Genomic DNA, 14,781 nt, shown 5'->3' with positions numbered 1-14,781 from the left:
TCTAAGTAACCTATGAATAAAGAGAAAATATCGAATACAACGTTTTGAACTGAATATTTAATGCTACATATAAAGTGAGTGAAATGCAGCTAAATCAGGACCTAGAAAAATGTGTTACTTTAAAGGTATAAGGAAGGTTGTAAATTCATAAGCTAATTATACATTTAGCTAAAAAGCAAAACATAGCAAAAGAAAGTAGAAAAAATATCAATGAAATAAAAATTAAAATACAAGACTCAGTCAAAAGTAGGTTCTTTGACAATACAAACTGGATAAGCCCCAACAAGTCTGATGAATAAGAAGACACAAGCGACAAATACCAGAAGCAGAAGAGGAGACACCAGTGTGTATCCTACAGACATCAAAAATAGAGCCTATTACCATTTTGATGCCAATAAAACTGATATTTTTTTCAAATACATAAATTCTTAGAAAATGACAACTTTCATCTATTTTTTGTGTGTGAAGTTGTGAAAGCTTCGAGGTGGCGGGCGCCTGTAGTCCCAGCTACTCGGGAGGCTGAGGCAGGAGAATGGCGTGAACTCGGGAGGCGGAGCTTGCAGTGAGCTGAGATCCAGCCACTGCACTCCAGCCTGGGCGACAGAGCGAGACTCTGTCTCAACAACAACAACCAAAAAAACATGTGAAATCCTTTCCCCAGAGAAGACTTCAGGCTTGAACGTCTTCATCAGCAAATTATTTCAAAATTTAAATAAAAATGATGTTTTTCCAGAATCTAACAGAGAGAGAGCATGGTGTGGGTATGTGAGAGGGCATAAGCACGTGTGTGTGTGGGAAAGTGAGAGAGAATGCACACAGTCTCAAACTGAGGCATAGGTTGGATAATAAATACAAATTTACATCATCCTCAGCAAACTAACACAGGAACAGAAAACCAAACACCACATGTTCTCACACATAAGTGGGAGTTGAACAATGAGAATACAAACGGACACAGGGAGGGGAACATCACACACCGGGGCCTGTGGCGAGGGCAGGAAAGGGGAGGGAGAGCATTAGGACAACTACCTAATGCATGTAGGGCTTAAAACTTAGATGACCAGTTGATAGGAGCAGCAAACCACTATGCCACATGTATCCCTATGTAACAAACTGGCACATTCAGCCATGTATCCCAGAACTTAGAACAAAACAAAAAACAGGCTTAGTGTAAGAATTTGCATGTTAAGTCCACTTGTGAAAACAAATACAAAAATTTTTTAAAGTCCATTAAGTGTAAGGTCTGTACATTAGATAATGTACTATTAATTTCCTGTTTTTTATATAGTGTGGTTATCAAAAGAGCTTACTTTTATTCTTATTTTTAGAACACAAACCCTGAAGCATTTAGGGTAAAATACTAGGTGTAAATTTGTACAATGTGTACAAATCTTGAACAGATCAGGAAAAATACATAAGTGTAGAGAGACATTAAATAAGGTCAACCTTTAACATTTGGTGATCCTAAGTAAAGGATATATTCTCGAAGCTGTTCTCTAAGGGTAAAATCACATCCATTTTTTTTAATAGTGTACTAGTTTCCTTGGGCTGGCATGACAACATACCACAAACTAGGTAACTTAAAACGGAAACCTACTGCCTCATGGTTCTGAAGCCTAGATGTCCAAAACCAAAGTGCTGGCAGGGCAGTGCTCTCTCTGAAACCCAGGAGAGCCTCCCTTCCTTGTCTCTCATAGCTTCTGTGGTTTGCTGGCAATCTGTGTCATTCTTTGGTTTGCAGCTATGTAATTCCATTCTGACTGTCACATGCCATTCTGCTTGTCTCTATCTTCATGTGGCCATTTTCTCTAAGACAGAGTTTCACTCTTGTTGCCCAGGCTGGAGTGCGATGGCACAATCTTGGCTCACTGCAACCTCCACCTCCCAGGTTCAAGCAATCCTCCTGCCTCAGCCTCCCGAGTAGCTGAGATTACAGGGCTGTGCCACCACACTTGACTAATTTTTTGTATTTCACCATGTTGGTCAGGCTGGTCTTGAACCTCTAACCTCAGGTGATCCACCCACCTCGGCCTCCCAAAGTGTTAGCATTGCAGGCGTCAGCCACTGTGCCTAGCTTTGTGGCTTTGAGTCTCGCTCTGTCACCCAGGCTAGAGTGCAATGATGTAATCTCGGCTCACTGCAACCTCCGCCTCCTGGGTCAAGCGATTCTCCTGCCTCAGCCTCGTGAGTAGCTGGTATTACAGGCACCTGCTACCACGCCCAGCTGATTTTTGTATTTTCAGTAGAGACAGGGTTTCACCATGTTGGCCAGGCTGGTCTTGAACTCCTGACCTCAGGTGATCCACCCACCTCGGCTTCCCAAAGTGCTGGGGTTACAGGCATGAGCCACCATGCCCAGCCGCATGTGGCCATTTTCATAAGGACACCTGTCGTTAAGTTAGGGGGCCTACCCACTCCAGTATGACCTCATCTTAACTAGTAACCGCTGCAACAACCTTATTTTGTCACCCTATGAAGGAGTTAGGACTTTAGTTTTTGTTTTTGATTTTGTGTGTGTGTTTTTAGGGTGGGGACACAATTCAACCCTTAACAGTAAAAACCAACTTTTATTGATATAGATAGATATTCTTTCTATACATGTTTATTTCATAGTCTAAACAAATGGCATAATTGGAGAAGGGGGATGAAAAGAGGTTGGCTAATGGATACCAAATTACACCTGGGGGTAGGAATGGGCTTACGGTAGGTTGAATATAGTTAATGATATCTTATATATTTTCAAGGGTTTTTCTAACTTTTATTTTAGGTTCAGGGGTACATGTACACCGGTTACATAGGTAAAGTCGTATCACAGGGGTTTGGTGTACAGATTTTTTTCGTCTCCCAGGTACTAAGAATAGGACCCCACAGCTATCTTTTCCTGACCCTCTCCCTCCTCCCACCTGAGGATTCTGAATGTTTCCAACACAAAGAAATGATACATGTATGAGGAGATGGATATGCTAATTACCCTGATTTAATGATATGTATCCATGTACCAACACATCACTCTGCATCTCATATACACAATTAGTATGAGTCAACTAAAAGTGTGATTTTCTTTTTAAATCACATGCTGGAATTATAGTATCAAAGATGTTGCTGCCCTAGGTCAGAGAGCAAGCTCACAAGAGCAGAGTGGACTTGGGTCCCACCGTTCACGGGCAGGGGCCCCCTTACCTCATCCCTGTCTATGTTCTCCAGCTTCTCCTACATGTTTGTGTCAACAGAGATGAAGAATCTAATAAGAACATTCCCACCCTCGAAGCTCCAAGGTCTCCCTTCGTGACGAGTGTCCCCCACCTGCACTCCCCATTCTTCTCCCAGGTCTCAGGCTCAACTGGGAGGCACCTTATAAATACAGGGCGTTCATCTACCCCACTAACTGGAGAGAAGGAAAACGCTGGGTAAACAGGATGGAGAAGCCTGGCTGTGATTGATCAGGATCAAGAAAGGAGACAGGGGGAAAGGAAGAAAGAAAAAGGAAGACCCAAAGTAACCAAGGAAATCAGCAGGTAGAAGAGAAGCACAGCCCAGCACGACGCGCTAACTCACCGCTCCACGCCTTCCTGGTCTTAATGATTGGCGGCTGGAAGCGGGAGGAAAAGATCCCTGGTGCCATTTGATTGGCCAATGAGTTGCTCCCTTCCCATTGGCTCAGGAGGGCTTTTGATGAACAGATCCAGAAAATATGTGAAGCGAAACTCCCACCGCCCCTTGAGGGCCTGTTCCAGACCTTTGCTCCTGGTGTCCTATAGAGCGGGGGACGTTTCAGGCTGAGGTCCCTATTTAGGATTCCCAGGGCTCCCGGCTGCAGATATGCTCCTCCAGTCTCTCCAAAATGGGTCATTTGGAGAGTTGAGGTGACTCTGTTCATAATTTAAATGCTTAATTCCTTCCTACATCCTAAACTCCTTGAAGAATGTCCATGTGGCACAACATCTTTCTGCGTAACTAAACCTATCATGCAAGAAGAAATTATTAATTATTATTATTATTAGATATGGTCTCACTCTGTGGCCCAGGCTGGAGTGCAGTGGCATCATCTCGGCTCACTGTAACCTCCACCTCCCAGGTTCAAGATATTCTCCTGCCTCAGCCTGCTGAGTAGCTGGGATTACAGGCACCCACCACCACGCCCTGCTAATTTTTGTATTTTTAGTAGAGACAGGGTTTCACCATGTTGGCCAGGCTGGTCTCGAACTCTTGACCTCAAGTGATCTGCCCGCCTCGGCCTCCCAGAGTGCTGGGATTACAGGCGTGAGCCACTGTGCCTGGCCTGCAAGAAGAACTTAATGGATATCGGCTACTCTCTTTCTGCATGGGCAGAACAGGTGCTAAGTTTTTTAGACACGAGGTCAACATTTCACCCTTGGGCATGGTTTTCCTTCTATTCCAGCTTCCCTACAACCATTACAGTCATCTTCTGAGTTCGTACCAAACCTCAGTGTCCTAGGAGCTATCCTTTTACAATCACAATTTTACTTCCTCCTTATAAGAATCCTGAGTTCAGTGTTATGAAGGTCGTGATGACCCTGGTTTTGAAATATACACATCAAGGAGTGTAGAAAAACATAATGAAAACTTTAAGGAATTACCGTAATCATAACACAAGTCTCCGTGGTCCAGAACCTACATTGAGAAGTGGACATGATGGGGACCCTTGCAGACTCCTGTAGCCGTAACAGCATACCCGTTCCACCCTCGGATGTTGCCACCAAAGTGAATTTCCAGTTGTGAAGTGAACTTCACTCACTTCAATTTTCTTTTTGTTTTTCCCAGTGATATACCTTCCCCTAAGAGATATGTTTTGTTTTCCTCATTTTCAAATTATAATGTATCATTCTGTGACTTGATTCTTTTGACTGTTTTTGAGAGTAATTAATGGTAATATGTTTTAGCTGCGGTTCCTTTCTAGCCCTTGCCTCACAGTATTTAAATGCATGAATAGGTCACCATTTCATGACGCATTCTGTCACTGATAGATGGTTGGGTTGTTTCTCAGTTTTTGCCAATATGAGCAAGGCTGTTTTGAACCTTCTTGCATGCATTCGTGAGCCCACAGGCCTCTTGGACTACCTGAGTGGAATGGCTGGGTCCCTGAGGCACAGGTGACTTCAGTTGCCTCTTCACACGTGGTTTCACCAATTATATTAGCATCAGGCCCAGGTGAATATCCCCACAGCTGCACCTCACTGCCTGCTCCCGATGTTGTCGACATTTTAAAGTAGTCCCCAAATATTGGTTGGAAAAAGTATTTTATTGTTTTCATTTGCTTTTATGTGGTTATTAATACACATGAGCATTTTTCTCATGTTTGTGAGCTGTTTGTTGCCTCTTTGGTGAAATGCCTTTTCGTTGTTTTCCTTATATTTCTATGGGTTGTTTTCTGTTTTCATTTGCATGAAGAAGTGCTTGACATATTCTGAAACAGTGGCGTGGTCAATTATGTATTTTCATATATCTCCTCCCAGTTTGTGGTTTGTAGCTTTCGTTATGTAAGAACCATTCACTGAACAGTTTTTATTTTAAATGAAATCAAATTGATCAACATGTACTTCGTGTTTTATAACTGTGAGGGCTTTGTTGACAAAATCATTCCCTGCTCTAACTCATGAAGATATCTGATATTGTCTTTTAAAATAGGATCGAGTTTTGAATTTCACACAGAAATATTAAGTCACTTGTCATGACTTTTCTCTAAGGTAGGGAGAAGGGATCCATTTTTTTTTTTTTTTTTGGTCATTTAAATACAAATGGCACCAGCTCCTTTTAATGAATGGTTCACCTACTCTACTGCCCAGAAATCTGTTATAAACCATCTTTTCATATTTGCCTACATTTGTTTCTGGGTTCTATGTTTTGTGTCACTATGTATTTGCTCATCTATGTGCCAATAAGTCTTTTTTTTTTTTTTTTGAGACGGAGTCTTGCTCTGTCGCCCAGGCTGGAGTGCAGTGGCATGATCTTGGCTCACTGTAACCTCTGCCTCCCAGACTCAAGTAATCCTCCCATCTCAGCCTCCCGAGTAGCTGGGACTACAGGCGCCCGCCACCACGCCCGGCTAATTTTTTGCATTTTTAGTAGAGACAGGGTTTCACCGTGTTAGCCAGGATGGTCTCGATCTCCTGACCTCATGATCCGCCCGCCTCAGCCTCCCAAAGTGCTGGGATTATAGGCATAAGCCACCGTGCCTGGCCAGCCAATAAGTCTTAATTACCATAGTTTTTAATTAAATCTTCAGAGGGTGGATCCAGTTCAATCAACTTTCCCACCTCCCACCCACCTGTGTTCCTCAGGCATCTCTTGGCTTGTACTAGTCCCTTCTATTTTCCACGTACACTTCAGAATTATATTTTGATATGAAAATTTCTATTGGGATTTTATTGTTTTCCTGAATATAAAGGTCTATTTGGGAGCATATTGACATCTTCTTAATAATAATTCCTGTACAAGAATGTAATGTTATCCTTCATTTATAAGGATCTTGTATATGGCAGTAACATTCATTAACATCCTTAATGAATATCACATTCATTAAGGTTTACAATCTCTTACAAGAAGTATTTCTAGTTTATATTTTTCTTGGAACCGCACGTGACATCCTTTAAAATTTTAAATTCCAATTAGTTTTTTTTTTTAGAGAAATACAATCAGATTTGTATGTTGATTTATATTCACCAAATCTGCTTTGAATCCTAACCATTTATCAACAGATTTAAGGGGAGAGAGTTTGCATGGATATTCAAATTATCTCCAATATGATAATTTCGCCTCTTTCTTTCAGATCCGTCTTCAGGCCCCAGTGAACAGGTGCACTATGTTGAAACAAGAGTGGGGATGGAGGCCTTGTTTGTCTTGCGTCTTATTGTAAAAGATATTCTTTCATCATTTTCCCATTCATTATGAGATTTTTGGTGGCTTTTGCTTCTTTGGAATGCTTTACTGGGTGAAGGAAATTCTTTTAGTTCCTAATTTACAAAGATACATCTAAAAGCATGAAGAGATGTCGACTCTTTTATATTTCCCCTTTCGTACCTATGAAGATGCCCCTGTTTTTTTTTTTTTTTTTTTTTGAGACGAAGTCTGGCTCTGTCGCGCAGGCTGGAGTGCAGTGGCCGGATCTCAGCTCACTGCAAGCTCCGCCTCCCGGGTTCACGCCATTCTCCTGCCTCAGCCTCCCGAGTAGCTGGGACCACAGGCGCCCGCCACCACGCCCGGCTAGTTTTTTGTATTTCTTAGTAGAGAGGGGGTTTCACCGTGTTAGCCAGGATGGTCTCGATCTCCTGACCTCGTGATCCGCCTGTCTCTGCCTCCCAAAGTGCTGGGATTACAGGCTTGAGCCACTGTGCCCGGCCCCTGCCCCTGTTTTTCTTTAATCTCTTCAATATGAGGAGCTATATTGGTCAGTCATACCCAGAGCATTCTCCCTCCTGACCAAAGCAGATATCTGCACATGGCAGTGAGTTATCAGTCAATCATTAAAGGCCTCCAGGTGATTCCAATAGGCTGCCAAGCCAGGCCCCCTGGGTGGAGGATCTAGGAAGTGTCTCTGCAAATTCTATCACCTGTTAAACATCCCTTCGGTTGCATTCATTCCACAAATATTTATGGCCTCCCTCAGATTTGAAAGGATCCTTGCCAGGTGGTGGTGTAGACTAAACAGCGTATTCCCCTCATGGAGCTTATTGCAGAGATGGTTATCCAAAATGGAGATTATCGGTGGAAAACTTCTTTCCCCCCCGCACCGCCTAAATCAATTGTTTCGGAGGTTCTTGGTCAGATGCCCCGCGAGCTCCAACATCATAAACGGGGTCTGCACTGTCTTCTAATCAGCAGACCCTGTTCAGTCCTGGGTGGAGGAAGACAACTGGGGCATCTGGGGCAGGAACACACAGGTGCAGCAGTACTCCCCCTCCATCGTGAAGGTCATCAAGAACCCACCTTGGCCAATCAAGAGAGGAATCAGCTGGCTAATCACAGGGCAGGCACTGCCTTTTTCTTCCCGTTTCCTGGCTTGTTTTGCTTTCGACCAGCCAAGGAGACCTGGTGGCAGGGTTGGTGAGTTACCTTTCTGGCCGATTTGCTTCTTTGAATTTTAAGGTCTTTTTTATGATGCTATATTGGTTCTTTAGCTTTCTCTTTGGTTAGGAGCTGGAAATAATATGGTGGGGGAATACAATGACTAAGGGTACTAAGGGCCGGCCAAACTGTTTTACCTTTTTCAAGTTCACATGGGTGAACTTGTGTCATGCTTTTTTTTTTTTTTTTTTTTCAAACTTATCTAAGGTGACAGATAAAATTGCATGTATTGTGTACAGCATGATGTTCTGAAGTGTATGTGCCTTGTGGGTGGAGTGGTTAAACGTAGCTAACTCATCATCGTAGCCTTATAGATGCCATTCTTCCATGTGATGTATAAAGTGTTAGAGGCAAAAAGAATGTTTTTATTGTAGTTATTATTTTTTATTTACTTTGAGGCAGAGTCTCGCTCTGTCGCCCAGGCTGGAGTGCAGTGGCACAATCTCGGCTCACTGCAAGCTCCGCCTCCTGGGTTCACACCATTCTCCTCCTCAGCCTCCCGAGTAGCTGGGACTACAGGTGCCCACCACCACGCCCGGCTAATTTTTTGTATTTTTAATAGAGACAGCGTTTCACTATGTTAGCTAGGCTGGTCTTGATCTCCTGACCTCGTGATCTGCCCACCTCAGCCTCCCAAAGTGCTGGGATTACAGGCGTGAGCCACCAGGCCTGGCCAAGAATTTTTTAAAAAGTAAATTGATACATAATATTTATGGGGTACATGTGATGTTACAGGCATAGTATGTGTAATGATCAAGTCAGGGTGTTTAGAATATCCATCACCTCAAGTATTATTTCTATGTGTTGGAAACATTTCAATTTCTGTCTTCTAGTTATTCTGAAATAAATAATACATTCTTCACTATAGTCAGCCTTCTCTGCTAACAAACATTAGAACTTATTCCTTCTATCTGACTGCATGTTTGTGCCTATTAACCAACTTCTTTTGCATCCTCACATCCTTTCCAGCCTCTGGTAACTATCTCCACTTTCTACCTTCATGAGGTCAACGTTTTTAGCTTTCACGTGAGTGGTAACCCACGACATTTATTTTCTGTGCCTGGCTTACTTCACTTAACATCATGATCTCCAGTTCCACCCACATGGCTGCAAATGGCGGGAGGAAAGGATACTTTAAGCACTCAGGTAGCTTCCCTGCTTTTAGGAATGCTCAACTCTAAGGTATTGATTTGTTAACAGAAAAACCAAACTCTGTAAAACACTTTAAAGAGGTTGATTCTGAGCCAATGTGAGCGACCGTGGCCCAGGGAAAAACATGCACACAGGAAGCCTTGAGGAAGTGGTCCCCAGGCAGTCAGGTCACAACTATTTGTGTATATTTTGGGGAAGTAGAAGTTACGGGCAACGTCATAAATCAATAAATGGAGATTGTACATTGGTTTGGCCCGAGAAGGTGGGATGTCTCGAAGTGGGAGCTTACAAGTCATGGGGGCGGGGGTTCAGGGATTCTTTCGTTGGCAATTGGTTGAAAGAGTTAAGCTTTGTCCAGAGACTTGGAGTCAGTAGAAAGCAATGCTTCAGTTGGGGCAGGGGGTGGGGCTGCTGTCTGTCATGTGATGTGATACCAGAGTCAGGTTGGAACATAGCCACATTACACTAGGTGTTTTTCTTGTTTTTTTCTTCTTAGCCATTTCATGAGATTTTTTTCACATGAGAAAGACTTAATCCTTTCCTGGCATTGCCTTAGGTCTTGTTTATAATCTGGTATCTTATTGCCACAAAGAATCTCTTCTGTCCATCTTCTGCGCTCTATTTTATTTTATTTTGAGATGGAGTCTCGCTGTGTTGCCCAGGCTGGAGTGCAGTGGTGCAGTCTCGGCTCACTGCAACCTCTGCCTCCCGGGTTCAAGCGATTCTCCCACCTCAAACCCCCAAATAGCAGGGATGACAGGCACACGCCACCATATCTGGCTAATTTTTGTATTTTTAGTAGAGATGGAGTTTTGCCATATTGGCCAGGCTGGTCTCGAACTCCTGACCTGTTAAAGTGCTGGGATTACAGGTGTGAGCCCCGGCACCTGGCCCTGAGCTCTATTTTAATGTTAATGCCCATGAGTTGTGCTGGCTTTGAAAGGAAAGAGATGGGAGGAGGTTTGACCTCCCTTCCTGCCATGGTCAGTAATTCTGTTTTTCAAGTATCTCTCAGGTCCCCTTGGCCAGGAGGCAAGGGGTCCGCTCAGTTGGTTGGGCGGGGGGGAGGGGGGGTCTTAACATGTTATTTTTAGTTTACAAATTGATTCTTAACTTTAAGTACTGAATTTACAGTGGGGACTGAAACAATCCACTGATTCCTGGGCCCAACCTCCAAAGTCTCTAATTTAATCAGTGTCTGTATTTCTGGACACTGGGGTTTTTGAGGACTCCCCAGGTGATTCCCTTGAGTCTCAGTGCTTGAGAAGGTCTGGTCAGAGGTGCTTGAAGTGTCCAGCTGTGCGGTGATCAGCTATTCTGATGCAACGCCGACTCGGGACGTGCAATGCTGTCATGGCAGCTTTTGTGCAGGTATTGGAGCTTACCTCATAGTACAGTTGGCACCTTATAGCTCAGTCAACAGCAAATTCCAGCAATCGACTTAAAAAGCATTGCAGTGTGGTCAGATGAGTGTAGGAAATGTTGGTGTAAACAGTGTTTTGCTGTTCGGGAAAAGTAAGTAATGAAAGCTTTTAACACACACTGACTCAACATTGCTTTTTTTTTTTTTAGGAAGCTATAAAGCAGTCACTAGGCATAAATCTTCTCGAATTTTCCTTGAATTATCCTATGTCATAGTATAAAATCAGAAACACCTGAAGACTGAGACAGGCATGATTAAATATTTCTGGTGCATTATTACCAACCCACTTAAAAATCATACTTTAAAGAACACAAAGCTCATACAACAGTGTTTAGGGAAATACGGACTGTTTGCGTCTCAAGGTATCTCCACTTTCTTAGACAAACGTATCACTAGAAGGAAATACAGTTGACTCCTGAACTCAGAAGTCGCTCAGAATAAGTCTCAGTTACAAGGACAGGGCTCAAAGAAAGGCAATGGTGAAATAGAAGTCAAAGGAGGGAAGAATTTGGGGAAGGGTTGGACTTGGTGAGGCTTAACTTATTAATCCCTAATCTACTTGTGTTCGCTTAGGGGGGAAAAACACCAACACAAGATTTAAAAGAAGAAAACACTTGTGTCACACAAATGTGTTTAATGGATTCACAGTGGACCCGTGAACACAGGTTTGAACTGCAGGGGTCCATTTATACATGAAGTTTCAAAAATAAATATATTGGAGAATTTTGGGGGAGATGTATGACAACTTGTGGATGAACCAGGCAGCCTAGATATACTTAAAAAATTAAAGTCAGATATGTCGTGAATGCATACAATACAGATGTTCGTCTACTTATGTGTTAATTGACTTCGTTGATAAGGCTTCTGGTCAATAGTTGCCTATCAGTGTGGGAAGTCAAAAGTTATACATGGATTTTTGGCTGCCTACGGGCTGGTACCACTGACTTCTGAGTTCAGGAGTCAACTTTATTTCCCTCTAATATGTTTAAGAAAATGGAGTTACCTTTAGACTCAAACAGTTCACACTTCTCTAAACACTGTTGTATGAGCTTTTTCCTTGTGTTCTTTAAATTATTTTTATTTTTTTTAAAATTTTTTTTTTTGCAATGGAGTCTCGCTCTGTCGCCCAGGCTGGAGTGCAGTGGCACAATCTCGGCTCACTGCAACCTCCACCTCTGGGATTCAAGCGATTCTCCTGCCTCATGCCTCCCGAGTAGCTGGGATGACAGGCACGTGCCACCATGCCCAGCTAATTTTTTGGATTTTTAGTAGAGACAGGGCTTCATTGTGTTAGCCAGGATGGTCTCGATTTCCTGACCTCATGATCCGCCCGCCTCGGCCTCCCAAAGTGCTGGGATTACAGGCGTGAGCCACCGTGCCCGCCCTAAAGAATGATTTTTAAGTGGGTTGCTAATACATAATAGTGCACCAGAAATATTTAATCATGCCTTTATCAGGCTTCAGGTGTTTCTGATTTTATACTATTATATAGGATAATTTAAAGAGTATTCCATGAGCTTTATGCCTAGTGACTCTGCTTCATAGGTTCCTCAAAAAAAAAAAAATGCAATGTTGAGTCAATGTGTATTAAAAGCTCCTATTACTTTTCCCAAAAGGCAAAACACTGTTTTACACCAACATTTCATGCCCTCATCTGACCATAGTGCAATGCTTTTTAAATTGATTGCTGGAAGTTGCTGTTGACTGAACTCCAAGGTGCCAATATTGTATACACACGTGTTAGCCATTTGTAACTTCTTTTCTCTTCAAGTTTTATATCTAATTGATATTTCCTCAATGATTGTGAATCGAGTTCTTAAACCAATAACTTTAAAACCTTGTCTCTTTTTCTACGTTATCTTCATCCCTTGATTCTGTCTACATGTGTTTCTTCAAAGGTCAGACACGCATCTGTTTTCATTAAGCCCCAGAGTCACAATGCATAAAGCTTATGGAACATTCCTTATTCTATAAGTTTAAAATCAGAAACAAGGGCATGATTAAATATTTCTTAATTAAATATTAAGTCCCAATCATACCTTAAAAAATACAACCCAATCTTATTTACCGAATTTTGTTTGCATAGTGATGGGAAGCTTGCGTTTTCCTTCCATCTAGGCAGTGAGCCCATTTTCTCAGCACCATTTAATGCATATTTCATATCTATGGATTTGTAATACCATAATTATGACGTACTTAATTGGGGTTGCAGTGGCCTTACACATGTGCACACATAGCAGCTCTCATGGGATTTAAAATGTGTTGCAATAAGTATTCTCCATGAGAAGTACAGATCTACTTTAATTGACGTAATTATTAATTTTGCAGTCTGATAAAATTCTAAGCCTCAGTTCCAAAATTTTTCTTTGACATCTTCAGTCATGACATAAAGATATCATTTCAGGGTGAGAGAGAAGAGAAATTCCACTGAGACTATTAAGGCAATCTTTTATTTCTTTTTGAGACAGTCTTGCTCTGTTTCCCAGGCTGGGGTGCAGTGGCACGATCTCAGCTCACAGCAACCTCTGCCTCCCAGGTTCAGGTGATTCTCCTGTCTCAGCCTCCCAAATAGCTGGGATTACAGGTGCCCACCACCACCATGCTTGGCTAATTTTTTGTAATTTTAGTAGAGATGGGGTTTCATCATGATGGCTCCGCTGGTCTCAAACTCCTGACCTCAGGTGATCTGCCCGCCTCAGCCTCCCAAAGTGCTGGATTTACAGGTGTGAGCCACCATGCCCGGCCAACTAAGGCAATCTTGTTAACCATATGAGCATGAAAAGAACTGAGCTCTTGGCAAATATGCAAAGGGTCAATTATGGATGCAGAGGCTGAGAACACTGGGGAGAAAGAGAAACAGTGGTCCTGCCCTGATGGACACTTCAATTTAAGGGAGTAATTAGACCTGAAAGTGTATCTCCCATAACTAACAATGTTAATGGGACTGCCTGCTGCAAGGTAAGAGATGGTCATGTGAGTTTAGGAGGACGTCATTCAATGTTGTGAGGTTATTTCCTGTTACCCTGTATGTCAGGTGTTGAATGCCATCCCCTAGTTGGGTTAGGTGGGATGATTTGGGACTTGGCACAGTCCTGCTCACAGCTGTGACTTACTACAATGAGGGCTGCAAAGCAGAATTGGCAAAGCGAAGAGGCACATGGGACAAAATCCAGAGGAAACCAGGCTCCCGAGTGTCCTCTCCCAGCAGAGTCACCCAGGTCATGCGGAATTCCCCCAGCAGCAAGTGGTGAAAAACACACGGGATGTTGTCTGCTGTGGAAGATCATTACAAACTCAGTGCTCGGGGGTGTGTGTGTGTGTGTGTGTGTGTGTGTGAGAGAGAGAGAGAGAGAGAGAGAGAACTGGTCCCATAGACATCCTCTCCCTAGCATATTCCAAAATATGCATTAAATGGTGCTAAGAAAATTGGCTCACTGCTTAGATGGAAGGAAAATGCAAGCTTCCAGGATTCTAGAGGGACAGCAAAGCTCTAGCATAAGCCATGTTGTCTGTATAAGCCATACAGGCGCGTGAGCTACTCTTATCAGCTCTGGGAATGGGGGTGGAGGACGCCCTCCACATCCAAGTTCCAGATTCTAGCCAATGGCCAATGCAGCAGGCAGATCCTAAAGACAGCAGTCTCAGACCTGTCATGTTAACACTCTTCTGTATACCCTGAAATCCTGGCTTCAGCTGACATGATGCCTGTATATACATATATCAGGGTAACTGTCCCATTCATTGCTTTTCATCTTAATAGTGTATTATAAATATCTTTCTGGGTCCAGCAAATACAGACCTAGGACCAGTCTTTATGGCTTCATGTTCCATTTTATTCATGTAACTTTTTTTTCAGAGTTGAGAGATTAAGACATTTCTGAAAAATGAAGTTTTAGGAAAGATTTCTTAGCATGTTTGTGCATTTAGGTCCAGAATACAAAAATAAACATGAGACGAAAAGCTATGGAATGATGACTCTCCGAAGTCCATCTCAGATTTAGGAACTCAAAGGGTACCATTGTTTCACCTTTCCTCCTCAGACCCGATACTGAGCAGAGTAAGAATTCCACACTACCCTCTGTTCAGCGGGATTTTCTAGTTAACCTTCTCATTTGTCTCTCCCC

At 42.8% G+C, this 14,781-nt stretch overlaps 2 protein-coding genes across 11 annotated transcripts in view; one reads left to right on the top strand and one right to left on the bottom strand.

Moving 5' to 3' along the window:
• Positions 1–3,761, bottom strand: part of NLRP4 (NLR family pyrin domain containing 4) — a 42,613-nt gene extending 38,852 nt beyond the window's left edge. For 3 of the 9 annotated variants that reach the window (XM_077981998.1, XM_077981999.1, XM_077982003.1), the window contains exon 1: positions 3,541–3,755. In XM_077981998.1, coding sequence (XP_077838124.1) covers positions 3,541–3,622 — 82 coding nt within the window. In that variant the 5' untranslated portion in view covers positions 3,623–3,755. Of the gene's footprint in view, positions 1–3,180 lie in introns of all 9 variants that reach the window. The other 6 variants (XM_077982001.1, XM_077982005.1, XM_077982000.1 and 3 more) reach the window with 5 other exon arrangements.
• Positions 3,762–4,962: 1,201 nt separating this feature from the next.
• NLRP11 (NLR family pyrin domain containing 11) overlaps positions 4,963–14,781 on the top strand; it is a 49,080-nt gene continuing 39,261 nt past the window's right edge. Inside the window, exons 1-2 of one of the 2 annotated variants that reach the window (XM_028838407.2) lie at positions 4,963–5,169; positions 7,837–8,061. The gene's annotated coding sequence lies outside the window, so the exon portion shown is untranslated. 2 annotated transcript variants of the gene reach the window in all.

Source organism: Macaca mulatta, chromosome 19 (assembly GCF_049350105.2).
Source record: "Macaca mulatta isolate MMU2019108-1 chromosome 19, T2T-MMU8v2.0, whole genome shotgun sequence".
Lineage (NCBI taxonomy): Eukaryota > Metazoa > Chordata > Mammalia > Primates > Cercopithecidae > Macaca > Macaca mulatta.
This window is presented reverse-complemented; position numbering and strand designations above follow the sequence as displayed.